The sequence below is a fragment of the Candida oxycetoniae genome (genome assembly GCF_023343755.2).
Source record: "Candida oxycetoniae strain CBS 10844 chromosome Unknown scaffold1, whole genome shotgun sequence".
In the NCBI taxonomy this organism is placed as follows: Eukaryota; Fungi; Ascomycota; class Pichiomycetes; order Serinales; family Debaryomycetaceae; genus Lodderomyces; species Lodderomyces oxycetoniae.
In genome coordinates, this window is record NW_026055370.1 from 586,557 (window position 1) to 614,105 (window position 27,549).

A 27,549-nucleotide genomic window follows, 5' to 3' on the forward strand; every position below is an offset into this window, starting at 1 on the left:
ACAAATTTCGGCGCTAACAAATTTGATCATAAGCTAGTTAAGCTAGTGTGGAAATATTCAATGTGAGGCCCTTCTCACTTACTAATTGGTGCTTGTTATGCAAGTGTCTAAGTTTAGCAAGGACTGGAAAAACGAGTTTCTTCCATAAACAGATTGTCTAAACTACTAAATTTGTATAGTATTTACTGGATATACGTATTTACTAAATTTGTATGTATTCACCGAGCATATTAGTTTTCACATTTTTTTCTCTCTCTTTAACAACTATTCTTTTCCTTCTTAAATCAAAAGTCATGAGCTATTTTTCCAAACACATCTATTGGTGTCGCTACTGAGTGTTGCACCACTATCTCGCTTTGCTTGATGGTATCGAACAAAGATTAACCTCGTTAAAAAAAATTAGCTGTTGCAATGTCTGCACTCTCGGAGATTGTATATAGCATAGAGTGTAAATCCGAGGTTGTGAAAAAAATATACTTTATAGATTAACCTAAATAAAAAAGATATCAATACGAGAAAATAAAATAAGAATAGCCTCTTCATTTGCAGAGACGTACTTTTGAAAATCGCCAAATCCGTAGTTTTGATCTATAGTTTTTATATTTGCTACCTGGTGGAATGTTTGAATCGGCTCTATTTACATTTTAACTGTTTGATGTTTTTCCTATATATATATATATGTATGTATACTTCTATTGTATATTGCATGCTACCACAAATGTGACTTAGGGGTGACTTGATTTGTGTTATCTCTAAATAACCTAACCGATGTATCACTAAGAAGTGTAAAAAAAAACACCAAACCCCATTCAAAACGTTATTTTTGATACATCAAACGGTTTTCGCTTTCCCCTTCCCTCCAACCACTTGATGTTTGACGATACACTAATATATTTGTCTTTACTTTTTAATCGATAATATGAAATTATGTAAGGAGAAAAAAACATATATATATATATATAGATAATCTCACTCGCTTACACACACATATATAACATATAACGCTTAAGGAGTGAGTGGAAAGATATTGAGTTATGCTGACAAAGAACTCGCTATTACTAGCATGGCAGGTGAGGGATAAGCACTGTCTTGTTATAGGAGCAGGTGATGTGGCTTTGTCTAGAATAAAGCATCTTATTCTAGCACAAGCAAAGATTACTGTTATATCAGGATTATCAAGAGAAGTACACCCATCTATTCTAGAGTTGAATTCAAGTGGGCAAATATTCAACCTAATTTTGCGCAACTACGAAAGTTCCGATCTTACCATGTATGAAAAAACAAAAATCTCCGCCAATTATTGTAATGTCACTCCCGAGAATTACCTTGAAATTACCAATTTGGGAGATGAAACTTTTGTTTGCGTTTGTTGTTGCATTGATGACTACGAGTTAAGCACTAAGGTATATTATCAATGCAAACTACTACGTCTACCTGTCAATATAGCCGATAAACCACCCTTGTGCGATTTTTATTTCGGCAGTATGATAAATCAAGATAATCTACAGATAATGATCAGCACTAATGGCAAATCACCACGGTTGTCAAAAATGATCAAGGATAATATAGTGAAAGAATTTGTTGGTATTGATTTGAATAATGCCATTGAGAATTTGGGAATGATAAGATCAAGATTAAGGCAATTGATTTTGGTTGATGATGACCTTGTGACAATAGATACGCGAATGACATGGATTAAAAATTTAACAGATTTCTTTACTTTAAAACAATGGTCCTTACTAAATCTAGTGCCAATGGATCTGCAACCTCCATTCGAAAACAAGTACGATTACGTGGATAAAATAATCAGCTATTTTCCTGACTACCCTCCAAAAGATTATGAGCAGTTTAAAGAGGTCATATTTAAGGAAGAGTCTTAGAGAAAAAGAGAATAGGGACTTGTTTTTATATTAAGGCATATTATACACTGTGTGGGTTTTTTTTTTTGTTCCCCTTCCCTTATCTTCCTTTTCTAAATAATGTCTTTATGAAGAAATGATTTATTACCACCTCCGCCTTTATACTCGCCTACCACGTGACCGTTTCCTTTGAGTTGATACTGATAACTAGTCAAGCCCTCTAAACCAACAGGACCTCTTGCGTGGATCTTATTGGTGCTGATTCCCACCTCTGTTCCAAAACCGTATCTAAACCCATCTGCAAATCTCGTTGACGCATTCCAGTAGACTCCTGCTGAATCCACACTTTTTAAAAACCGATTAGCTACATCTTCGTTTTCGGTGATAATGCACTCGGTGTGTTTCGAGGAGTGATGGTTTATATGATCTATGGCTTCTTGTACATCATCTACCAATCCCACTGATATATCAAGCGAAAGGTACTCCTTGTCGAACGAGTCCGCTTCGGTTTCCTTCACATATTGCTCGTCGATATTATTGTTGTTATTATTATTGTTGCAGTTTCCCAAAAACTTCTTCAACTCTGGTGTAATGTGAATAGTTACTTTATTCTCAATCAACGCGTTCAAGAGTTCCTCGACATCTTTTAAACAAATGTGTTTATTGATCAACAACTGCTCCACGGCGTTGCACCCTGCTGGATAATTGGTCTTGGAATCCACAATTATCCTCTTGGCTTTCCCGATATCAAAATTGGAGTCAACATAAATGGAACAAATTCCATCTGCGTGTCCCAAAACAGGTATTTTGGTATTTGCCTTGATACTGCGCACAAGTTCGTTTGATCCCCTTGGAATCACAAGATCTATGTACTTATCTTGATCCAACAAATCCGACACGTCTTCTCGGCTCTGGATAAGTTGAACAGCATCACTAGGAACGTCTGTTTTGGTTGCCAATGTGGCATTAACAATATCGCTCATAATCTTGAATGTCTGATAAGACTCTTTACCTCCTTTCAAAATAGCCGAGTTTCCTGATTTGATAGCCAATGCTGTAATATTTGCAATCACTTCGGGTCTACTTTCGAAAATGATCAATAATACCCCAATTGGTGATGTTATCCTGTATAAATCCAACTCATCATCCAATTTTTTGGCCAATGTCACTTTCCCAAGCGGGTCTGGCAAATCTGCTACATCCAATATACCTTCTAGCATTGTATCAAACTTTCCGGGATTTGACAAGTCCAACCTTTTAATGAGGGACTCGGAAACGTGGTTTTTAATGGCATTCTCGAGATCAAGCTGATTAGCTTTGAGAATAGACTCTTTTTGCAGTTTGAGTGAGTCATGGATCTGTTTTAGTGCCTCTGACCTTTGTTTATTGGTTAAAACCTTTAAAGATGAAAATGCCTTATTGGCGTTTCTCGCTATTCTTTCCCCAGACATAAAAGGCAAAAATAGCAGGATATGAGTTCAAGGCTAGGCAAAAACAGCGAGGATGTGAGTTACAGCGAGGACGTAAGCTACAGCGAGGATGTAAGCTACAGCGAGGATATGAGTTCAACTTTCTTACTTGAACCTATCTTCTATTTAGTAGAGGAGAGGGAAAAAAAAAATTGAATTTTTCAAGCCCTTCGCGATTACCCAAAAGAGCTTACAACATTGTATTATATAATCCTCAAGTATTTCAATGTCTCACCTTTGAGAAAACAAATAAATTTGAGACACGGTAATTTTTGAGTGATAAAATTGGACCCAACTCTATAAAGGCAGAGGGAGGGGAGGAATTTTCTATCTTATTTATTCAAGTGGGGCGTCACGTGAATACAGAGGAAACTCATAACTTTAGCAATTTCACATCACATCACCCACCAAGCCAATTTTTCATTTTTCTATCATACTTGTTACACCACGAAATACATATCTTTAAGATTGAGGAGGGCTACTACGTCTAGAGTGACAAAAAAAAAATTATGTCACGATATAACAATAAGAAAAGCACCAATAATGACCCGTTTGCTGACGATGTGAACGATCTAATAGATTTGGATTTCGACTCTAACCCTTATTCCGATTATAATCCACAGCATGATTATCCACAAGTTAGCTCATCTCAAACTGTACACACCCCTTCCAACCCATTCCACGACCAATTCATAGTATCGGACGATGATAATGATGTTGATGATGATGAAGAGGAAGAAGGCATGCGGGGTGGAGAAAACTCTAGAGATAATATGGTACCGCTGCTGCGTTTTGGAAAAAGAAGAAATTCCATCCTCCTGAGGCAAGACTCAATTATAAGTTTGGATGATGAATCTAGATTAAACAGAAGAAGGTTGTTTGGAAATGCTGCTGCTGATGCTGCTGGTGGCGGTGGCGGCGGCGGTGGTGGCGGCGGTAATGACCGGCCCAGAGACTTTGACATCACGCACATCTTCCAACGAATAAAGAACAAACTAACCGGTCGAAAGCTGGAATTGGGAGGAGACAAGACTCTGGGTGCCCCAAGGCAAATTTTTATTATGAACCGTGCAGCAAATCTGGGGTTCAAATACTACGGAAACCACATATCTACTACCAAGTATAATTTTGCCACTTTTCTACCAAAGTTTTTATTTGAACAGTTTAGCAAGTATGCCAATTTGTTCTTTTTATTCACATCCATTATCCAACAAGTACCGCATGTATCTCCAACGAATCGGTACACTACAATTGGTACATTGATTGTTGTCCTTTTTGTATCTGCTATCAAGGAAATATCCGAGGATTTGAAACGTGCTAATGCCGATAAGGAATTGAACAATACGCGAGTATTAGTCCTTGATCCAACTACGGGAGAATTTGTACTGAGAAAATGGATTAAAGTTCAAGTTGGTGATGTCGTTCAAGTTAACAATGAAGAGCCTTTTCCTGCTGACTTGATACTAATCAGCTCCTCTGAGCCAGAAGGATTGTGCTATATTGAAACTGCCAATTTAGATGGAGAAACGAATTTGAAAATCAAACAAGCAAAAACAGAAACGTCTCGTTTGAAAAGTGCTAGGGATCTTAGTAGCGGACTTTCACAAGCGGAAATTCTCTCGGAACAGCCCAACTCCTCCCTTTATACTTACGAGGGTAATTTGCAAAACTTTCAAGGAAACAAGATTATTCCATTGTCACCAGAACAAATGTTATTGAGAGGAGCAACATTGAGGAATACACAATGGATCAACGGGATTGTTATATTTACAGGTCACGAAACTAAACTAATGAGGAATGCCACTGCAACTCCGATAAAAAGAACAGATGTTGAAAGAATAATAAATCTTCAAATCATTGCACTATTCTGTGTATTGATTGTACTCTCATTGATATCTTCAATTGGCAACGTTGTGAAAACAACGGCCAACAAAGGTGACTTGGGATACTTGCACTTGGAGGGAACGTCGATGGCCAAATTGTTTTTTCAAGATTTATTGACCTATTGGATTTTGTTTTCCAATTTGGTCCCGATTTCCTTATTTGTTACTGTTGAGTTGATAAAATATTACCAAGCTTTTATGATTGGAAGTGATCTCGATATGTACTATGAAGAGAGCGACACGCCCACTGGAGTTAGAACATCCTCTCTTGTTGAAGAATTGGGACAAATTAACTATATATTTAGTGACAAGACTGGAACGTTGACCAGAAATGTTATGGAGTTCAAGGCTTGCTCGATCGGTGGTCATTGCTATATTGAGGAAATTCCAGAGGATGGTTACCCTCAAGTTATAGATGGTGTCGAAATTGGTTACCACACTTTTGACGAACTTCATTCGACTTTGGCGAATGCTTCTTCTCAGCAATCGGCAATTATCAATGAGTTTCTTACTTTGCTCAGTACATGTCATACCGTTATACCAGAAGTCAATGGAACAGAAGTCAAGTATCAAGCGGCATCTCCTGACGAAGGTGCGCTTGTACAAGGAGCCGCAGACTTGGGGTATAAGTTCATTATTCGTAGACCCAAAACGGTTACAATTGAAAACACTTTGACCAAAGAGCAACTGGAGTACGAGTTACTCGACATCTGCGAGTTCAATTCCACAAGAAAAAGAATGTCGGCGATCTTCAGATGTCCCGATGGAGAAATTAGGCTATTTTGCAAAGGCGCAGATACAGTAATCTTGGAACGTCTTTCCAAAAGCGAGCCCCAACCTTTTGTTAATGCTACTATGAAACATTTGGAAGATTTTGCTGCTGAGGGGTTAAGAACTCTTTGTATTGCTTCTCGTATTGTGTCTCAACAAGAGTACAAAGAGTGGTCTCAAAAGTATTACGAAGCATCAACATCTTTGCAAGATCGAGGTGATAAGATGGATGAAGTGGCTGAACTTATTGAAAAGGATTTGTTTTTATTGGGTGCCACTGCAATAGAAGATAAATTACAGGATGGCGTGCCTGAGACCATACAGACTTTGCAGAATGCTGGGATCAAGATATGGGTGTTAACAGGAGATAGACAGGAAACAGCAATTAACATTGGTATGTCTTGTAAACTTTTAAGTGAAGATATGAATCTTTTGATAATCAATGAAGGGACCAAAAGGGCCACAAAACTAAATCTTCAAGAGAAATTGACAGCAATTCAGGAACATCAGTTTGATGTTGACGATGGGTCTTTAGAGTTTTCGTTGGCTTTGGTTATCGATGGCCACTCCTTGAGCTTTGCACTTGATCCTGACTTGGAGGATTTGTTTATTGAGTTGGGCTCTCGTTGTAGGGCTGTTATTTGTTGCCGTGTATCTCCTTTACAAAAAGCGCTTGTTGTTAAAATGGTTAAGAGAAAGAAGAGCCATTCATTACTCTTGGCAATTGGTGATGGTGCAAACGATGTGTCCATGATCCAAGCAGCGCATGTTGGTGTTGGGATTAGCGGTATGGAAGGAATGCAGGCTGCTCGAAGTGCAGACATTTCAATCGGGCAATTTAAATATCTAAGAAAATTGCTTCTTGTGCATGGCTCGTGGTCATATCAGCGAATATCTAATGCCATCTTGTACTCATTCTACAAAAACATTACCTTGTACATGACACAGTTTTGGTTTGTTTTTGCGAATGGGTTCTCTGGACAATCGATAGTTGAGTCATGGACATTAACGTTTTACAATGTCCTCTTTACAGTGTTACCACCAATCGTTTTGGGAATTTTTGACCAATTTGTTAACGCGCGGTTACTAGATCGGTATCCGCAGTTGTATCAACTAGGACAACAAAGGAAATTCTTCAACGTTACAGTTTTTTGGAGTTGGATAATGAATGGCTTCTACCATTCTGCGGTTATATTTTTGTGTTCGTTTTTCATATACAGATATGGAAACGTTTTGTCCAGTGGATTGACAACTGATAACTGGGCATGGGGTGTTGCAGTTTATACAACGTGTACGTTAACAGCATTGGGAAAAGCGGCTTTAGTTGTCACCTTGTGGACCAAATTCACTGTAATTGCAATTCCTGGTTCATTTATTCTTTGGTTATGTTGGTATCCAGCATATGCAACGATTGCGCCATTAATCAATGTTTCAGATGAGTTCAGGGGAGTTCTCAATGCAACGTACCCGTCACTTACTTTTTGGACAATGGTTTTTGGAGTTCCCATACTATGCTTATTGCGTGACTTTGCTTGGAAGTACTTCAAGAGAAGCTATACTCCAGAGAGTTATCACTATGTGCAAGAGATTCAAAAGTACAATATTCAAGACCATAGACCAAGAATTGAACAGTTCCAAAAGGCAATTAGGAAAGTTAGGCAAGTGCAAAGAATCAAGAAGCAAAGAGGGTATGCTTTTTCGCAAGCCGAGGGTCAGGACCAAGATAAGGTGGTTAGATTGTATGATACAACTAAACGTAATCAGAGTATTTAAGGGTCGTCAGAGAGAGAGAGGGTGTGTGTGTGTGTGTGTGTGTGTGGTGTGGTTTTTAAGACAATTAGTTATTATACTTTTCTTAGAGAACTAGGGTACTGAGATCTGTAAAAGGTCTATGTTTATGTGTTGAATCATTTAGAATAAGCAAAATGCCTTGGTTTCTGTATACCTCGATATTTTTTTATATAGAATAAAGGTAATAAAATTAATGGAAACAAAGATGATATTGCTCTTGTATTATTATAATCTCAAATTATAAATTCTATATTGTAGACATCAGGAACTCCTAAATCAACGGTACCATCTAGTATTCTACTGACAAGTCTAGCACCATATTAGAAGGAAAAAAAAACTGTTTGTATTATTAGATGCGAAAAAAAAAAAAAAAATGAAAAAATACCTATAAAATCTTGAAAAACCCTACTCTTTTTCACATAAAGCAAGTTCTATGGAAGATACTACAAAGGATCTGAAGAGTGCCAGTGGCACAGTTGCGGTATCAAAAGTTGTTGAAGATGAGGAAAAGAAGCTTTCAAACAAGGAGTTGAAAGAGTTGAAGAAGAAGGAAAAAGCTGCGAAACGAGCAGCGCGGAAGGAAGCGAGTGGGATTAGCATAGAACAACAAGAGCAGATGACCGAGAAGAAGAAACAAAAAGCAGCCGCTACTGCTGCTGCTGCAGGGACAACAGGAGCAACAGCAACGGCGTCGAATTTGAAAAAGCAATTGAATCAAACGAGAATCAAAGGTGATAAGAAAGTTCCTCATTTGTTTGGACACTTGGAAACTAGAGAGCAAAGGAATGCGTCTTCGCCAACTATATCGCATGTGGTCCATCCCGCCATTTTGTCATTAACGCTAAAATACTCGAGCTATAGTATTGTTGGGTCTGTAGCAAGACTAACCAACATGTTACTTGTATTTAAACAAGTTATTCGAGATTACGTCACGCCTCAGAATATGACTTTGGCAAGACACCTCACTGGACTTCTTTCTCACCAGATTGAGTACCTCAAGTCAGGTCGACCATTGTCCGTGTCAATGGGCAATGCGATAAGATGGCTCAAGCAGGAAATATCTCATGTGTCAATTGATACATCGGAGGCTAAAGCTAAGGAGATTTTATGTCAGAAAATAGACGATTTTATAAAGGAGAAAATAGAACTATCGGACCGCTTGATTGTTGAAAATGCATCCAAGCACGTGGTTTCAGGTTCTACGATACTCACCTATGGCCATTCTCAAGTTTTAGAGGAGTTGTTTGAGTATTGCTTCGTTGAACAAGGCAAGAAATTTAATTTAATCATTGTCGATAGCAGGCCGCTATTTGAAGGTAAAAAATTGTTGAGAAACTTGATAAATAAAGAATTAGGAGAAACGCTGGATTACAATGGCATACCCATAACAAAGAGCCACATCAGTGTTCAGTATGTGCTTCTCAACTCATTGTCATCAACACTACTAGAAGACGTTGACTGTGTATTCTTGGGTGCACATGCCATGCTATCCAACGGAAGGCTATTTGCGCGAGTAGGAACAGCTTTGATTGCCATGATGTGTCACAGACGCAATATCCCAGTGTTGACCTGTTGTGAATCAATCAAGTTTTCAGATAAGGTGCAGTTAGATTCGGTAACTAATAATGAGCTTGCTGATCCTGAGGATTTGATAACAAACAACAATTCAATGCAACCGCCCGAAAAGAAATCATTTGCTCTTGAGCAGTTTCTCAACCAAACAGCTGGGACAGGGAAAGGAGCTTCTCAGGTTTCTGATACAGAGGAGAAAGATGCGCCATTGAAAAATTGGAAAAATATATCTGGGTTAAATGTGTTGAATATCATGTATGATCTTACGCCTCCAGAGTATATCAATAAGGTAGTCACAGAGGTTGGATCGTTACCGCCATCTTCAGTACCGGTTATATTAAGAGAGTATAAAAGTACATAGTGGTATAGCCCAACGGGGGGGGGGGGGGGGGGGGGGGGGGGGGGGGGATATTGGTAACAATTTTGTCATTCATTTCTTCTCTAAAATTGAGAGAGCTTGGCTTCAATTTTTTATTTTGACTGCGAAAAAGACAAAACGAATAGAAAAAAATTATGAAGGACTGAAAAATGTAGCCAAGGCATTTTTTCCTCTTTGCCACCTTTGAAAAAGAAAAGAGAGAGATGGCAGATCATGAATTGGCTTTATTGAACAGAGTAGAGTTGAAGATAGCATTGGCAGAGGAAGATGTTCAGTTGGAGAACACGTTGAAGCTATATTTGGCGCCTGTTTTATTGAAACTAGCTAGTCCTAATGCTGAGGTGCGGCTGTTGGTTTTGAAAATCATACAGCATATAATACCAAGAATAACCTCGGCACGATATCTTAAATTACCAGTTGAAGCCCTAGTTAAACAAGTTTATGAACCCGCGATAGGTGAGAGTCAGTTTTCTTCTTACTCAACTTCAGTGAGATTGTATTCTGCCTTGTTTTTAGCTAGGGGCATAGACAGGTTGGAGGAAAGGGAAAGATGGTCGTTGGTTCCTTCAATTGTGGGAAAGATATGGACACTTCCACTTCCTATAGCAGCAAGGATGTTTAACATCCTATGTAGGCTGATCAGATCTTGGAAATCATCAGCAGTTAAGGACTACTCAAACGAATTTGAAGAAAAAGATTTGCCCCCGGAAGCTAAGGTCTATTTGGTTTTTAAGATTAGTCAATTTTTAAGATTGACGCTTGATGTAACCATAAGTATAGAGCAGGGTTTAACCAATGAAGATTTCTCTTTTTTTACGAGCGAAGCTGGCGTGACTTATCAAAACAGTATGGAACTTGCCAAGGTCAAGCTTGATTTGCTTGAATTTCTAAAGTCTGGCTTTTTTAATGATGAGCAACGTATCTTGCCATTTCTTATGGCTTCTGCAGATCCTTTTATCAATACTAATGACGAGTATACCAAATATTTAAAAGCATCAACAGTTGATTTTGATGGTGGTAGTAGTGGTAGTGTTATAATACTATGGAACCAAGAGAAATTGGTTGATTACATTATTGAGTTGTATTCAAGTCTCAGAGGTGGATCCCCGTTTGTTTTGAATCTTAAGCTGAGTATCATGCTTCTTTTGGCAAAAATCAAATCTCTTTCATTTCATCCTTCATTTATTGGTACAGTCACTGATGCACTTAATTCGGAACTGAAGAAATTGAGAGGCTTGGCAACAAATTTAATATTTAAACTAGCAGAGTCACTGAAGAAGGGAGACGAAGGATTTTTAGCTTTTTCAAATGAAGTGGCAGGTGCCATTAGAAAACAACTATCAAGCACGAGTCGTCGCGACGACGACAACTCTACCTTGAATGATCATATAAATCACCACGCTCCAAGGACACGTGAAAGAGAGTCCCAGTATGAAATATTGGGAACCATATTACAAGCATCACCCGAAATCGTTATATCTGATTGGTCTTATATTCCGTTCTTGTTGCAAGCAATTGAAGACGAAGATGTTGAAGTGAAGATTAGTTTGCGAAATATTTTATCCGGATTGACTGTGCACCTTGAAAAACTCAGTGCAAACAACAAACTTGAGTTAAAGTCTTTGGCTTGGAGATCCTTAGCTCGAATTGATCTGACTTCTACAAGCGCTTCGAGATACATATTAGTGAAGTTTATCAACTCTTCATTCCCATTTGATGATGCTGCAGCAAGAATTCTTTGTATAATGAGTACCGCGCCTGAATTTGGTTCAGAAACAAACGAGGAGTCTCGCAAAGGATTACACCCGTATTGGTTTGAGTTGAATAAATCGAACCAGCTTATAAGGAAAAAGACAAGTTATCGATTTCCACTGTTTACCGACTTTGTAAAGCAACTTGATGAAGAACTTAATCGCGCAAATGGTATTCCAGATGCGAGTATACATGTGACATTGCCGCGAGCAATTGAGTTTGGACAGCAACTATTGGTAATGGAATCTGTTTCGAATGACCAAACTGTGATTGCTATTGACCAGAACTGGTCGTTGAGAATAGAAAAGGCTTTAGAATCAAATTTAAAAGTCAGGGAACTATTACAGAAAAAGTTGGAAGAACAAAGTTTGCAAGATAGTATTGTTAGATTTTTGAGGATTGGCGTTGGATTGCTAAAGGTGGGGAGTAGACAGCATTCTACTGTTGCTGCTGCTGATGCTGCTGTTGTTGTTGTCTCCAGGATATTATCCTTTGCTTCGTCAAACACTATAGCAGCGTTGCTGGGCGAAATGGAGGAAATCGTAAAAGAGCTAATTGGGCAGCAATTTGACGATAATACCATTTTGCATATCTGCAAAATCGTTGGAATTATTAGCAGTCATTTTTCCAATGAGGATGGCAAAGTCCTCAGATTGATTGATGTATTTGATTCGTTTAGTAACCGTGTGATATCGGTACTTTTCAAGTGCTTTTTAATCTCGAGGTTATCAGCAAGGGGTAGATTGAGTTTGGTTTCAGAAACACTGTTACATGCATTGTTTTCTGAGCTTGAAACTATGATGGATAGTCTGAGAGACTTTTACTCAGCAGTCAACGGGATTTCGCAGCTAGCACTTTTTGGCGTTTTGAATCCAAATAGAGGCCAAGATTTTGTTGAGAGAGTCAAATCAAAGATCAAGAGCAACCTCAAGAATTTCGACGAGAAATCGGTTTTGTTATTGGGCCAATTAACCTTGACAAAGAGACCTGAAGTCAACAATAATTTGACAGATGATGAAAAGACCATTTTCAACTACCACAATTCCAAAGACATTGAATCTATTTTTGCGGCTGGAGAAGCATTTTCTTTTGCAGCAGCTGGCTGGGATTCCAAGCTGCTCAAGCTTGAGCAGGATATACCAACGAGCACTACCATCATTAATAATAATGGTAATGATAATGATAATGATAATGATAATGATAATGATAATGATACGTCTAGGTTACCAGTTCTTTTGGAATCTATACTTGCAGCATGTAAGAATACAAAGCCGTCACTTCGTAAAGCTGGATGTCTTTGGCTTCTTCTGATTGTTCAAAATTGTGGAAATGACCCCCTTATTAAAGAAAAGGCATTAGAAATTCAAACGTGCTTTATGGTATTTCTTGCCGATAAAGATGAACTAGTTCAGGACGCAGCTTCTAGCGGATTAGGAATAATATACGACTTGGGTGATGCATACTTGAAGGATAATCTTGTTAAGTCGTTGTTGAAATCATTTACTCAATCAGATACTTCCAACTACACTGCAGGTAGTATTGAAGGAGGTACCCAACTTTTTGAACCAAATGTTTTGAAAACCAATGAGGGTTCCTCCGTCTCCACATACAAGGACGTGTTGAATTTAGCTCAGGACGTAGGAGACCCGAGTCTTGTTTACAAGTTTATGTCAATAGCTAAATCGTCTACATTGTGGAATTCAAGAAGAGGTATTGCTTTTGGCTTGGAAACTATACTTGTCCAGTCTTCGTTGGACGAATTGTTGCTGAAAAATGAAAATTTGGCGAAGCTGCTTTTACCAAAACTTTACAGGTACCGTTTTGATCCCTTTAGTAGCGTATCCCAGTCGATGGAAGTTATCTGGAATGCATTGGTCAAAGATGCCAACCAGGTAATCAAGCGCAATTTTGACACGTTTTTGAAAGAGCTATTGAATGGCATGGGAAATAGAGAATGGAGAACACGTCAAGCTAGTGCGACTGCTATGAGCGATCTTTTGCAAGTTGTTGAATACCAAAAGTATGAGGCCAAATTGGATGATATCTGGAGTATGAGTTTTCGTGTAATGGATGACGTCAAGGAGAGTGTTCGAAAGGAAGGATCAAAGCTAACAAAGTCACTTGCCACAAATTTGATTCGAAGATTAGAGAAACAACAAAGAAAAGTAGAAAGTGGAAGTGGAAGTGGAAATGGAAATGGAAATGGAACTCAAAGTGTTCAAGAAGACTCTGTTTTGTTGGGGAACTTGCTAGAGTTTTTACTAGGTAACAAGGGTCTTAATTCGGACTCTGAAAGTATTAGGGAATTCTCCATCAACACTTTGCTCAAGCTTTGTAAGACCAAGAGCAAAATGTTGAAGCCCTATATACCTTTGCTAATTGAAAATTTCATTTTATTGTTTTCAACCTTGGAGCCAGAGATTGTCAACTACTTGGCTCTTAATGCTGGGAAGTATAATATTGATAATAATGAGTTTGACACAAAGAGATTAAAAAGCGTTGGGAATTCTCTGTTGATGGATGCCATTGATTTTTTACTAACTCAGTTGGATGAAGCAACGATGCCAAGTTTTTTACCAAAGTTGAGTCACGCCGTGAAATATAGCGTGGGGTTGCCTTCAAAAGTAAGCGGGTCCAAGGTGCTTATTTTATTGGTCACGAGTTATGGGGAGCTTGTAAAACCATATGGTCAGAAATTATTGGAAATAGCTTTGAGTCAGATTAAAGATCGGAATGAGACAGTGGTAACATGCTATGCTGCTGCTGCTGGATATGTTTGTCGAATAGCTCCCGTAGACTCAATAATCAGTTATTCTGATAAGATTACAAGGATGTATTTCCAACCCAAAGAAATTGGTGATGAAAGATCAAGATATGTAGCCTCAATTGCCAGCGAGTGTGTGTCCAAATATGCCGGTGATCGCTTTAGTGTGGTTGCGTCTGCTTTTTTGCCCTTGGCGTTTATTGGTAAATTTGATAGTAACAAACGCATTGGGTCGAATTTCGATAAAGTATGGACCGAGCATGCAAGTGGAGCCTCGGCGATTAAATTATATTCGTCTGAAATTTTAATGTTTGAACGAGATTATTTGAAAAGTAATGAGTTTATAATCAGAGTTAGTTTGGCTAAAGCTTTATCAAGCTTTTGTGCAGGGTATCAGGACATTAATCACTTTTCTGAGAAGAGTATTGAAAGCGTTTTGAACTTGCTAGTTGATGCGAATAAGGGCAAGTCCTGGGACGGGAAAGAGTTTTTATTTCAGGCTTTGGTGGATTTCTCAGTTTTGTCAAAACCTTGCTTGATGTCGCTTGAAAATGTTTTTAAGGCCGTTGAAGATACAGTTATTACGGAGATCAAAAGGAGAAACAAGAAGTATCAACGATTAGCGATCAAGGGTGCTGGAACATTCATACAAGCTATTCAGAGCGAGAGGGTAATTGATGTATACATGCATGTATTTGAAGAGATTTTTCACCGTGCAATAAAAAAGAGAGATGATGTTGACGACGACGACGACAGTGATGAAGAAATGGTCGACACCGAGGACAACAAAAAATCAACAAATACAAATACATTTGCTGAGGAGAGACGAATTGAGTTGTTGCAAGATTTGGGAACTGCTGCAGCCGTGGGTGAAGAAAAGAATTATAGATTGTTGCGATTTCTTTTAATGCAAATGAAGCAGTTGTTTGACCCTGAGTTGTTCCCTAGTTGGAGAACAAAGTTGAAAACTTCTGAGTTGTTGAGACGTGCTGTAAAGGAATTACGGGAATTACCACCCGAAATAGAAGGTGAGTTAATTCAAATGTGGTGCTTTTTAGCTGACCATTCTTTGAAAGTTGAAGAGTTAGAGGCTGTTAAGATAGAGTTCATCAGGTTATCTAAAGAATTGCATGGTTTAATAAAGTTGGAGAACTCAAAAGCCTTGATTTGTGAACGATTGTCCAAATACAAGGCCAAGGAAGAGTCAAATATAATTAAAGTCGAAATAGAGAGAACAAGCTTGTTTAACTAAGTAGGAACTTGAAATTAAAAAAATAAAAAATTATAGACCCTTTTTCTTATTCAGAACCACCTCTCAATCTCAACACCAAGTGTAATGTAGACTCCTTTTGGATATTGTAGTCTGACAATGTTCTGCCATCTTCCAATTGCTTACCTGCGAAAATCAATCTCTGCTGGTCTGGTGGAATACCTTCCTTATCCTGGATCTTGGACTTGACATTGTCAATTGTGTCTGATGACTCAACTTCTAATGTGATTGTTTTACCTGTTAATGTCTTGACAAAGATTTGCATACCACCTCTCAATCTCAACACCAAGTGTAATGTAGACTCCTTTTGGATATTGTAGTCTGACAATGTTCTGCCATCTTCCAATTGCTTACCTGCGAAAATCAATCTCTGCTGGTCTGGTGGAATACCTTCCTTATCCTGGATCTTGGACTTGACATTGTCAATTGTGTCTGATGACTCAACTTCTAATGTGATTGTTTTACCTGTTAATGTCTTGACAAAGATTTGCATACCACCTCTCAATCTCAACACCAAGTGTAATGTAGACTCCTTTTGGATATTGTAGTCTGACAATGTTCTGCCATCTTCCAATTGCTTACCTGCGAAAATCAATCTCTGCTGGTCTGGTGGAATACCTTCCTTATCCTGGATCTTGGACTTGACATTGTCAATTGTGTCTGATGACTCAACTTCTAATGTGATTGTTTTACCTGTTAATGTCTTGACAAAGATTTGCATTTGAAATAGTGTAGTTAATGACTAGTTATCAATTGATATAAGGATTGGTGAGATATAATTTGTTGCCAGCAAAAGTGGCAAAACAATCTCCTTTTATATTCCCGAAAAAAAGAAAATAAAAATACAAACCATGTCAAAATTGCACTACTTTCACTTTTCAGTCTCAACGTGGACTTTACCATGTTACTCTCCGCACACCATTACGACCCTCCAAGTTCCTTTTATTACTCATTCATCTAATTAGCTCTAATTCCTTTTTTTTGACTAACCAAATTAAACAAGTGACACTCTCTTAAATCAAGTAATGCACCACTTTTTCCCGTTTAAACAGCAACAAAATTGTGAAATGAAACTATATTTACATAATGCACTGCCATACGCTTGTGTTCACAGTCTTGTAATTACGTAATCCATTGTTATATTATTACATAAGCATCCCCTTTTTCTTACAGTAAGAAAAAAAAAAGAAATCAAAAGAAAAAAAGAATAAAAAAGAAAAGCAATAAGTTGTAACTTTAAAGTAAAGGAGAAAAAAAGAAATTCAAGTTTCTTCGTTTGATGATTAGGAGTAGATTAACAAGACTTTGAGAATTGTAAAGGCAGAAAACGTTAGGAGGATAGCGCCATTTGCAATAGTTAAAAAAAAAAAAAAAAAAAAAAGAGCCGGTTTCGTAAGAGAACGGACTTGATACAACCGGCTGAGTAGGTATTGATATCTCGTCAATTTTTTAAGTTTCTCAGCACTCTTCAAGTTTATTGACTTTAAGCTACAAAAAACTTGAAGAGATTCTGAGATTTACTAATGTTGTTTTTTTTTCATATAGTGATTGGGTTTGGAAGGGAAAAGAGACTAATCAGTAGAAGTAGAACGCACGTCACGTGAATAAATTTTCTGCTTTTTTCCCTCTTACTTTCAATAGAGGATGTCTTTTAAAACCAAGACAAGGTAGGTATTACTTTTTCAAGGAGGTCTATTGACCTTCAAGTAGAGTTTTACTGTATTTTACTTTTTCTCTCAAGTGGTTATTATTTTTTGGCACTTACTTCTTCATAAAAATGTGGTTTTAATCAATGACTTAAATTCACAGAAACAGAGAGGTCTATGCAGTTGGACTAGTACTCAACGTATCCGGAAGTTATTATTCATCAAAGCCACTTTGACACAGCCCAAAACCATCATTAATGTTATCCTTTGCCTTATGGGCTTCACTTATTTGGTTGCAAAAATGGACTAAAAAAAAAAGAAAACCAAAATTTTTTTTTTTTTATTAATTTCTGTTACTTTGCCACGTGACGCAAGGAGTGTGTATTCACGAGGGGTGTTGCCCCTCCCCCTCCCCCTCCCAGAAGTGGTTCCTAAAGCAAATTTCTCGTCATTACACGTGCTCGAATGTTGGAATTACTTATCAAAGGAAATCCTCCTTTTGTTAAAGTCGCGTGCGGCTTAGTACTGAAGTCTCACGCACAAGAATAAAGAATAAAATAATAATTAATGGGAAGCATTAAACTGGAAGCCTGTTACATTTAGAAGGAAAAATTGGGCGGGCGAGAAAAGGGAGCGACAAACGGAGAAGCTAATTTTAGTTTGTAAATTATTATAAAATATAATATAATACATTATGATTGATATGCTTGACACACAGGTTAATATACCTTCATCCATTAAGATACAAACCCATGTGTATTACCGCGGATTGGAGAGAAATATAGGGAGGAAACAACTTCGTAGTAATTCACCCTTCCCCCTCCCCCTCCCCCTCGCCTGCCGTAGCTGCTTGTCTCCAGAGCAAAAAAATTGTATGCCGAGTTTCTGTGGAAAAAAAAGAAAAAAAAGTCAAAGAAAACTTTTTTTTTTTTTTCCTTTCAGAAATTTACATGCACTCTCTCAAAGAGAAATCGAAAGGAAAAGCATCCAACTTTTTTTTTTTGTCGGCGATAGTTCAGGTTCAATTCATTCTATTAACCAGCTGAAACCATACAAAAGTATTCAGAAGCTGCAAGAGCCCATTTGTGCCATTTGGCAGAGCAATTTCAATCAAAAAAGCTTTTTAGAGAGAGTGTGTGTGATAGAGTGAGAGTGAGAGTGAGAGACCAGTTTCCCCTATTGCTAAAAAAGACGGATTCTTGAAAATCATCATTATTTTCAATTTCACATATTTTACGGTTTTTTCCCCCCAAAGTATATGCGTCGTAGATCGATGGAAACCATGTTTTGATACCAATTAAGAGCTTTTTTTCGATTTATATTCGTGTGATTTTTTTGAAAAATCTTGCGTGAAGCTTATAGAATTGTGAATTGTTCATTTATTCGTTAGTAAAGGAAAACCCGTGTGGGATTCAAAATTTTGAGTGGTGATTAAACTACACTAAGTTCTTAGTGGATTCTCATTTGTTTTTTTGTTTTTTTGTTTTTTCTACTATGATCGAAAGTATAACTATTGCTCCGTCGATTTCTACAACTCAAGTGGTGAATAATAGTAACAGCGGCAGCAGCACTGGCAGCGGCAGCAGAAGCGACAATAATAGCAGCGGCTCGCGAAAGGGGGAGACATTAGGCAATGGCGAGCCACCAGTATTGCAGAAGCCACAATTGACGCAGCAGTCAGCAGCAGTACACGACAGTTACAAACCGTCTTTCAATTATGATCTTGAGTTGTTCAATCTATGCAAGCAATATTTGAACACCAAGAACCATCACGGATTGGCCTTAGTGGCTCGACAAAAAGGAGTTCCACCATTTTTGAGGTTCAAGATTTGGCCAATTCTTTTAAAATATCATCCTTTTGTTTTGGACCCTTTCATTCAGCCTGATAATGATATAATAAACGAAGGTAGTGATCTGGATACGTCTTCAGTATCGTCTTCAAAAGCTTCTTCGGTTACTGCAAAGGAAAACGGTTTAGCTAAAAACTCCGAAACTGCGTCCGAAACCGAAATTAATATTAAAAAAGATATTTCAAGATATGTGCAAAGAATTTATGGTTCGTCCCTGGCACATGAGCTAACAGGTGTGGAGAAAGAAATCATTGCTGTGATAGAAAGTGCGGTGCTTAAGTTTTCGCTAAAGTGGAGCAAGATCATTAAATACGATCTGTCGTTATCGTGGATGGCACTCAACTTGGCAGAATGGTTTCCCCCTATACCTCAAACGCCATGGGTTCTAGTAGGGAGGGATCAAAATTCTAAAAAGACCACTTTGACGTATAGCATTCTAGAGGACTACTCGCATTATATTGATAATGTGCCAGGTTTAGACGTATATCTAGAGGACTTGATTCATAACAAGTCGTCAACGATGAATTTTCATGAAGTTTATGAAAGACTCGTATTGGTATTGTTACATTGTCCTGAACCAGAGGCCAAAAATAAGAAAGCCCCGTCTCGATCGAATGGACCCGAGTCATCGTCTTCGTCGTCACCATCTTCCTCCTCCTCCTCGTCATTTTCGTCGTCGTCGAAAGAAGTTAAGAAGCAGTTTCAGCTGAATAAAACAACATTACCAGTTACCGGAGGAACCATTGAGGAAAGAGTGTCATTTTTTATATTCTGCCTTCGCAAGTTGCTACCAGAACTATCACAATACTTTCATGAAGAACAAATTTTAAGTAAATTCGGGTACCTGGACGATGAATGGTTGATTTGGTGGTTAAAGTTTTGCGGTACAAAGGTTTGGTCCAAATACGACAGAGGACGTATATGGGATTTCATGATGGGATGGAGACTTCGGAATCCAAAGAGAAGCTTTAGTTACTATTACAGGAAGCTAAACTATGTGAGCAGGAGTACTTTGGAAAAGCTTGGGCCGGACATTTTTTGGACAGTGGGCGCTGATCAAAATGACAAGCCGAGTATGGACTATAGAAGAAACTCGTTTAAGGATTTGGTGAATGGACTTGATGACAACTTGCACATTTCAAAAGGTAATTTATGTCGATCTTCCAATGGATCAGACTCCACAGGGCCAACATTATCAATACCCTTTTCAAAAATTGATCCTCATGTTGCTCTTATTTTTATTTCGATCTCATTGTTGAAGTCAAAAGAAAACACATTGGTTGAGTTGGATCAACATGAGATAAGGCAGTTTCTATCGAGATTACCGTCAAAATCATACGAATATAATAGCAAACCGCGAAGGCGAATAAGCCCCGATGTCACTCCAATTTCATCTAGCACGTCTCCCGTGTCGCTGCTGCCGACAACAGAGGAACTTCCTACAAACAGTATCATTATATCAAATGATTCTCAAAGTAATAAGCACAAGATCAACTTCATTGACAACATTATTTCCGAGGCAGGAGAACAGTGGCGTAAGTGGTTGTGGACGGAATTTGTGGATGATAATTAATAAGAAGTAAAGAAAGTAAAAGAATTAACCATATATATATTTGGTTGGTAGCATTTTCGGAATAAAAAAAAAAAAAGTAGTAAATAAATATATATATATATTTTTGATTTTTTTTTTTTTAGCTCATCTCATTAAACGGGAGTGAAATGACAGAAGAAATAGAGGCGTCTAGGAAGAGGAAGGCTACTATACCGGAGGAGAAGGAGTTAGAGATAGACTTGAATGCTTCTGTTCCTTTATCAAAGAAACAAAAGCGTTTAGTTAAGAAGGGGAAACTTGAAGTCAAAGAACCTAAACCTAAACCAGAGAGAGAAACCGTAGAAAAGTCCAAGTATGGTGTTTGGATTGGGAACTTGTCTTTTGATACTAGTAAAGAAGACCTAATTAGGTTTGTGACTGCAAAATCTTCAGTAAAAGAAGAGGAAATAACTCGAGTGAATATTCCGAAAAAGGGAAGCCAGATTAAAGGGTTTGCATATGTTGATGTTCAAAATGAAGACCAAGTGAACAAATTGATTGAGCTAAGTGAGTCGAACCTAAATGGACGTAACTTGTTGATAAAAAGCGCAACTTCATTTGAAGGGCGTCCTGAAAAAACGGGAGATACTGGAAATCCACCAAGTCGAATACTTTTTGTTGGAAACTTAAGTTTCGATGTAACGGAGGATAATTTGAACGAGCACTTTAGGCATTGTGGTGATATTTCCAAGATACGAATGGCAACATTTCAAGATACGGGGAAATGTAAAGGATTTGCATTTATCGATTTCAAGAATGAAGAAGGCGCGATTGCGGCAATGAACTCGAAATTGACAAAGATGATGTTGAATAGAAAATTGAGATTGGAATATGGTGAAGACAGATCAAAGAGAAGACCAAAGAGCCATATGCGTGAACCTTTGGAAGTGCTGGAAACTGTAGAAGAAGAAGTTCCAATACGAGACAAGGAACTTGCAGAAGTGAGGAAACCATATGTTAAACATGTGCACAGAGAAAGGACCAACGAAAAGAGACCAAAATCGTCCGTTGCTTTGGCATCGGCTCAAAGGGCTAGCGCTGCAATAGTTCCATCTTGCGGAAAGAAGATTACGTTTGACTGAATTATAAAGATAATTTAAATTTATTTTTTTGGTTTTTGGTTTTGGTTTTGGTTTTGGTTTTGGTTTTTGGATTTGTTTCTTTTTTTTTTTTTGTTTTTTATTTCCTTCCTTTCCTAGACAATTTTTTCAACAAGAGTAACTTCTTTCTCCATCTGTTTATGTTTGTCGTATTCTTCTTCACTTATCTCAAAGTAATCTGGGTTCTGTTTGTGTGATTCAAATTCCCCATCTGAGATCATTTCGTATACTGACTGAACATCCCAAGATGCATCATCATGATGAGTTGCTCCACGGAAAGGATTTGATTTGGAACCTGCATCTTTGCCGTTAACACCTCCAACTGTTTTATCCTCCTTTGGAGCACTTGTTGTAGTCGTGCCGGTAGCAGCAGCGCCGGAGTCTTCAAACTTTGGCACTGAGGCTTCTTTGTTGGAATAGTTTTGACTTATTTTGTTTACATTGTAGTCTGCTGCGGTGTTGTTATTAGTAGTTGGAATGTCAAACCCGTGGTCTTTAGCATCAGCAGCAGCAGCGCCGGAGTCTTCAAACTTTGGCACTGAGGCTTCTTTGTTGGAATAGTTTTGACTTATTTTGTTTACATTGTAGTCTGCTGCGGTGTTGTTATTAGTAGTTGGAATGTCAAACCCGTGGTCTTTAGCATCAGCAAAAACACTACCAGTAGTAACTCCGGCAGCAGCTCCAGCAGCAGCTCCGGCGGCTCTGGAGCGATCAGACTTTGACTCCGTGGCTTCGTTGGCAGTGGCATTGTTTTTTTTTTGATTACTAACAACTGGTGTTTCTTCGTAAGACTTTTTTTCAATGGCTCCTTTATTCTGAAGTGCTTCTTTGGGCACAGTTTCAATCTTTTTTTTACTCTCTGCTTGCTCTTTGTTCAATTTTTCAATAGCATTTTCCCTTTCTTGAATCAAACCATCAATTTCTGTTAATTTTGGATCTTCATTTGTGTAAGTAGCTTTTTCTTCTCTCAAATCTCTTATTTTTTTCAAGTTTGAAACCTCATCTCTTAATCTGTTCTTTTGGGCTGCTCGATAAGCTTCTTCCCCACCTTCATATGTGCCCTTCTCGTAAAGGCTATCATGAATGTTTCTTTCATCCTCTAAACTTTTTTGGTTGGCCTCCTTTTTTTTGATCTCGGCATTAACTGCTTCCTCCTTCTGCTTCTTCTCCTTCAACTTTTTTGCTTCTGCCTCCTTCTCGGCCTCCAATTGAGCTTTTTTTGCCTCTTCCTCTGCTATTCTCTTTTCTTCTTCGGCCTTCAACTTTGCTTGTCTTTCCTCTTCCTCTCTACGAAGCCTCGCTTCCTTGTCCTTTTGCTTTATTCTCTCCAACTCTTCCTGATGCTTTTGTGTTTCGTATTCTTGAGTTGCTTGAGCTCTTTTACGTTCATGATCTCTAGCTGCCTCTTCGGCCAACCTGTCCTTCTCTTGTTGCCAATTGCTCATCTTACTCTTTGCATCTGCTAACCTTTGAGTTCTTTCCTTCTTGTCTGAGTCTAAATCGGATAACTTTGAAGCATATGCGCCAAGTGCTGCACTCAAGACTCCAATTTCGGCAAGTAGACCCTTATGGACTTTCTTCTTTTTGTCGACATCATTATTATAAGAGTCTATTTTCTCATCCAAGACTTTTGATTCTGACAAATTTGCATCAATGGCCTTAGCGTGAATTTCATACTTGGATCTCAACTCGTCTAATTGGACATTTTTCTCATTCAAGGTTGCTGATAATTTCTCAATCTCATCTGCTAATTCCGAGTTTTGATTATCCAAATCTAATTTTCTCTCCTGTAATTCATCAATTTCTTGTGTTGCTTTTTCTTGTCCCAATTTTGCGTCTTCCAATTCCTGCTTCTTGGTGGCTAGTAGCTCCTCGTGGTTCTTCTCGAGATTTTCTTTGTCAGTAACATGTTGTTTAGCAGCTTTCTCTTCACGTTCTTCAAACTCTTTCTTAGCAGTTTCGATCTCCTTTTTAGTTGTTGTTTCAAAATTTTTAGCTGTGTCGGTAGACCTCTTTTTCAAATTTTCAATATTCAATAATTTACGGTCAATGCCTTGATTAAAAGTATCCTTCTTTTTATTCAATTGAGCCACGTGTTTATCGAAATCGCTTTTCAATTTTCCTTCGTGCTTTTTAACCTTGGCTTCTAAAGCTTGTTCTCTCCTGATTTCGTCCTCTTGTCTAGTTTTGGAAACCTCCTCGTTAATGGAAGTGATAACTGGGGCAACCCTTTTAGCTGCCATATCCATCAATTGTTCTTGAGTCATTCTCAAACCAGAACCTAAATTAATAACTTTTTTAGGGTCATCAATGTCATGTGCTAAAGCACCAATAGCGGTTGCATTGAGCTCTTTATAATGTTGCAACAAAACAGGTTTGTCTTTTAATTTTTCCAAAATGTCTCTGTTTGGTAAGTCAACTGGTTCATACTTTGTACTGGGCTCTACATCCAAATCCACTGGGTTTTCTTTGATTAGCTTTTCAATGTCATCGTTTCCTTCTAAATGAACTTGCGCATTCTCATTAACCTCTCTAATTGTATTTTTGGCGTCCTCAATTTTATTTTCATACTCTTGGTGATTTTCGTTTGCTGCATTTTCAGCATCGGCAATGGGAGAGGAAACAACATCAGTTGTAGAAACCTCAAGTTCTGGAGATGGAACAACATCAGTTGTAGAAACCTCAAGTTCTGAAGATGGAACAACATCAGTTGCAGAAACCTCTAGTTCTGAGGACGGAACAACAATATTCTCCGATTTAGCCCCTTTAATGGCTGGCTCATCAACTACTTTATCATCCCCCTCTTTTTTTGCAGGTTCAGTAGCACTGGCCGCCTTTTTCGAGCTTTCTAGTTTTTTCTTCCTAGCCTCAGCTTCCAAAGTTGGATGATGAGCAAACTTTATGGGAACTTTAATCTTCTCTACTTTATTTTCTTCTCTAAATTGTTTATGTAAATTAACCTTTTTTTTGGCATTCACATCTCCATCTTCTGAATGACTTCTAAAGGGAGAAACCCAACTTGACCTAGAAGCCAATTGCTTCAACCTACTTTGTGGAGGCTGCTTCGCTGTCTCAATGGCAGTGTCCGACATCGTATAACTATAAAAACTGATATATAGAGAAGTATTAGGGACCAGAGATTTTTAATTCAGGATTGTATTATTTTTATTTCCATCTTTTTTTATTTAATTTATTCTGCTTCTATCATAAGTTTTAAGTTTAAGTTTGCTCTTATTTGCGCAATCTTAGATTCCTTTTAATTGCTGCTCACTCTTTTTTTTTTTTTTTTTTCTTTCTTTTGCCTTTATGAGCCCCACTTTGTGTTGGAATTTGTTAATTTCTGGAAAAAGGTTTAAATTACTTAATTTGTAGATGTTGTCGACTAAAAGGGAAGTATTGTATATTTTGTGTTTCTGAGAGGAGGTAGAAGTGAGTCGTAATTTATACACATGAAGAATCAAAATTTCATTCTTATCAGTAAGGAGAACTCAATGCTTGGGTTTAATATAGTATATAGTGATCATATAGGGTAGGGTTGAGATGTTTAAGTGTAAAGAGCTAGCTAAGTAATGCTTTATCCAAAGTGTTTTTTTTTTTGTTTGTTTTTTTTGTGTTCCCTGGGTCTTATCAATCACGTATCTCTATGTTTAAGCACAGTCTCTATAATCGTACTATGATTTACCTGGAAAAAAAAAAAAAGGTAAGATAATAAATCAAAAAAGAAAAGAAAAGAAAAGAAAAAAAAAAAAAAATAGGAATACTACTTTAAAGCAAAGGGTAAAGGGAGTTTGAATGGCTATGGCTGACTATACACCACCGCCTCCCAAGAAGCCTTCAATTGTGTCTCAAAGTAGTTACACTTCCCAAGGCGCGGTCAGTTTTGAAGATTATATCCACTATGCCGCACCTAAATCATCCAACATCAGATCGGTGTTCCCGCCGTCAGCAGTCACATTAGGAAGAAACGCCTTTGACAGGTATGGGGAACTTTTATCTGATTTTGAAATCATGTCCAGTAATGGGGATAAAATTCCAGTTCTGATGAAGATACTATTAGAGAGATGGGGTATATACTTTGCTCGAATACTTGCAAGGGGGTATGTGCAAAGCGTGGAAGATTTTCAATCGTGTAGCACACCGCAATTTCGAATACCATTCCAGAATGAGGAGATTGAGTCAGAACCTAGCGCGCCACTCCAAGAAATGATCAACAATCAGTTGAAGGATGTTCCACTCCCACCACAGTTGCCCATGCCCACAGACCCGGTACCGCCAGTACCGTCGGCGCCGACGTCGTATAGGACATCCTCGCCGAGGGCATCATTGCTGCATACATTATCTGCATTGAGGAACATTCCAGTCAAGTCACCTAAAGCGTCACCGAGAGCATCATTAGTTGACTCGTTGCTGTACAGCAGGTCTAGCTCTACAAACAGCCTTACTGAAGAGAACAAATTTGCAGAATACGTGATGGAGCCGGCGTTGATCCCAAGGAAACTTTATATCCCCTTTCCCACTCCTACTATAAGGGCTTTTTGTGACTTTTTGTATACTGGACAAGTTGGAAATAAGTGGGCCATTGCGCCAACATTATTGGATAATTTTTTAATTGGAAAATTTTATAAAGTGCCGCTGTTATACGAAGGGGTGAGGGATATCTTGATAAGTATTATCAAGCGGAAGGAGAAGGAGATGAATCTCGAAGTAAAAGAAAATATATTGGTAGAGGTTTCAGAGAGGGGTGCGCGGTTAGGGACGGGGTATTTAGAAGCAATAGAGTGTCATAGACAAGCGGATAAAAACAGAATCACAGTGGGAGAGATGGTGGAACCAAAAGCAGCGTACCCGCCAGAAAGCGTAATTGATGGTATACACGAGTCGTCCGTGTTGGTTGGAGATATGGATTTGTTTTTGAGAACGTCAAACTTGAAAATACATATGGAAAATATAAAATTGAATCAATCTAAGGGTAAGTAAATAGATGTGAAAAAAAAATGCATTGATGAGCATGAACAAAGAAAAAAGGTTGGTCAATCTATAACAGTGGTGGGGAATGACATTACCCACACCATGAAGATATGTGGACTCGAAGCAAACACCTGGGCAATGGCTAAAGTGTATAGAAGAGAGAAGAAGTAGATACGAAAATAGTATATGAGAAAGATGAAAAGGGGAAGTCTTTGTAGAATTGACTGGAAAAAAAAATGATGTCAAGATAACATTTCAAGAGGAGGTAGGGTGGATATATTGATGAACGGTAAGGAGAGAAAGGAATGTGTAGTCATAAGAGAGACAGAAAAAGTGACAGAAAAAGTGATTACAGAAATATGATTTTTGACAGAATCGAACACAAAAAAAAAAGAAAGCACTTGCCAAGTAGGCTAAAGGGTTAATTTTCGAAAAAATTCAAGCTAGAAAGGAGAGGATGTGATAGTGTATATAGTAAGAGGGAAGGGAAGATATATCATCATAGAGAAGACTATGAGGAGGGAGAGCATGATGGAGGAGTTCATTGGAGGAGGAATAGTAAAATATGTGAAAATGGCGATGATAGCATCTTTGTAGAGGAGATTAATGGGAGGTCAATGAAAATGAAGATATTCTCTGGAAAATGGGTATAGTAGTTTATTTTAAAGTTTTTGAATTAAATTGAAGCAAAAAAGAGAAATAATAGAATAAGGGAGGTAACACGTGACAGAAATGTAAAGATAAAGAAGATAATAGACAAGTAAGAATTCTCGAAGTGAAGAGAAAAGTGGAAAGTGAGAGGATAAGTGTATGTAAGGATGTCCAAACCCGTGTGTAAGGATGCAATCAAACCCGTGTGTAAGGATGCAATCAAACCCGTGTGT

General features: G+C 38.1%; 8 protein-coding genes and 1 pseudogene across 9 annotated transcripts; 6 read left to right on the forward strand and 3 right to left on the reverse strand. All coding sequences in view use genetic code 12, as the record gives it.

Moving 5' to 3' along the window:
* The first annotated feature begins 919 nt into the window (after window positions 1–919).
* Window positions 920–1,880, forward strand: KGF56_001706 (annotated as a pseudogene). The gene is made up of 2 exons: window positions 920–929; window positions 1,099–1,880. Coding segments are annotated over exons 1-2 (792 nt in total).
* Window positions 1,881–1,972: 92 nt separating this feature from the next.
* PRO2 (glutamate-5-semialdehyde dehydrogenase) lies at window positions 1,973–3,310 on the reverse strand (the record flags this gene model as incomplete). Its single annotated transcript, XM_049322858.1, has 1 exon — window positions 1,973–3,310. The coding sequence occupies one exon, from the start codon at window positions 3,308–3,310 to the stop codon at window positions 1,973–1,975; it is 1,338 nt and encodes a 445-aa protein (XP_049181433.1).
* Window positions 3,311–3,837: 527 nt separating this feature from the next.
* On the forward strand, window positions 3,838–7,755 carry KGF56_001708 (aminophospholipid-translocating P4-type ATPase; the record flags this gene model as incomplete). The annotated part of the gene is made up of 1 exon (XM_049322859.1): window positions 3,838–7,755. One exon carries the CDS (start codon window positions 3,838–3,840, stop codon window positions 7,753–7,755), a length of 3,918 nt encoding a protein of 1,305 aa, XP_049181434.1.
* Window positions 7,756–8,206: 451 nt separating this feature from the next.
* GCD2 (translation initiation factor eIF2B subunit delta) lies at window positions 8,207–9,706 on the forward strand (the record flags this gene model as incomplete). Its single annotated transcript, XM_049322860.1, has 1 exon — window positions 8,207–9,706. One exon carries the CDS (start codon window positions 8,207–8,209, stop codon window positions 9,704–9,706), a length of 1,500 nt encoding a protein of 499 aa, XP_049181435.1.
* Window positions 9,707–9,927: 221 nt separating this feature from the next.
* ECM29 (Ecm29p) lies at window positions 9,928–15,492 on the forward strand (the record flags this gene model as incomplete). The annotated part of the gene is made up of 1 exon (XM_049322862.1): window positions 9,928–15,492. One exon carries the CDS (start codon window positions 9,928–9,930, stop codon window positions 15,490–15,492), a length of 5,565 nt encoding a protein of 1,854 aa, XP_049181436.1.
* A 46-nt stretch (window positions 15,493–15,538) lies between these two features.
* Window positions 15,539–16,231, reverse strand: UBI4 (ubiquitin; the record flags this gene model as incomplete). Its single annotated transcript, XM_049322863.1, has 1 exon — window positions 15,539–16,231. One exon carries the CDS (start codon window positions 16,229–16,231, stop codon window positions 15,539–15,541), a length of 693 nt encoding a protein of 230 aa, XP_049181437.1.
* Window positions 16,232–18,650: 2,419 nt separating this feature from the next.
* Window positions 18,651–21,679, forward strand: KGF56_001712 (uncharacterized protein; the record flags this gene model as incomplete). Its single annotated transcript, XM_049322864.1, has 2 exons — window positions 18,651–20,541; window positions 20,796–21,679. The coding sequence occupies 2 exons, from the start codon at window positions 18,651–18,653 to the stop codon at window positions 21,677–21,679; spliced, it is 2,775 nt and encodes a 924-aa protein (XP_049181438.1).
* Window positions 21,680–21,792: 113 nt separating this feature from the next.
* On the reverse strand, window positions 21,793–24,789 carry SLK19 (Slk19p; the record flags this gene model as incomplete). The annotated part of the gene is made up of 1 exon (XM_049322865.1): window positions 21,793–24,789. The coding sequence occupies one exon, from the start codon at window positions 24,787–24,789 to the stop codon at window positions 21,793–21,795; it is 2,997 nt and encodes a 998-aa protein (XP_049181439.1).
* Window positions 24,790–25,495: 706 nt separating this feature from the next.
* On the forward strand, window positions 25,496–26,674 carry MDS3 (Mds3p; the record flags this gene model as incomplete). The annotated part of the gene is made up of 1 exon (XM_049322866.1): window positions 25,496–26,674. One exon carries the CDS (start codon window positions 25,496–25,498, stop codon window positions 26,672–26,674), a length of 1,179 nt encoding a protein of 392 aa, XP_049181440.1.
* Between the last annotated feature and the right edge of the window lie 875 nt (window positions 26,675–27,549).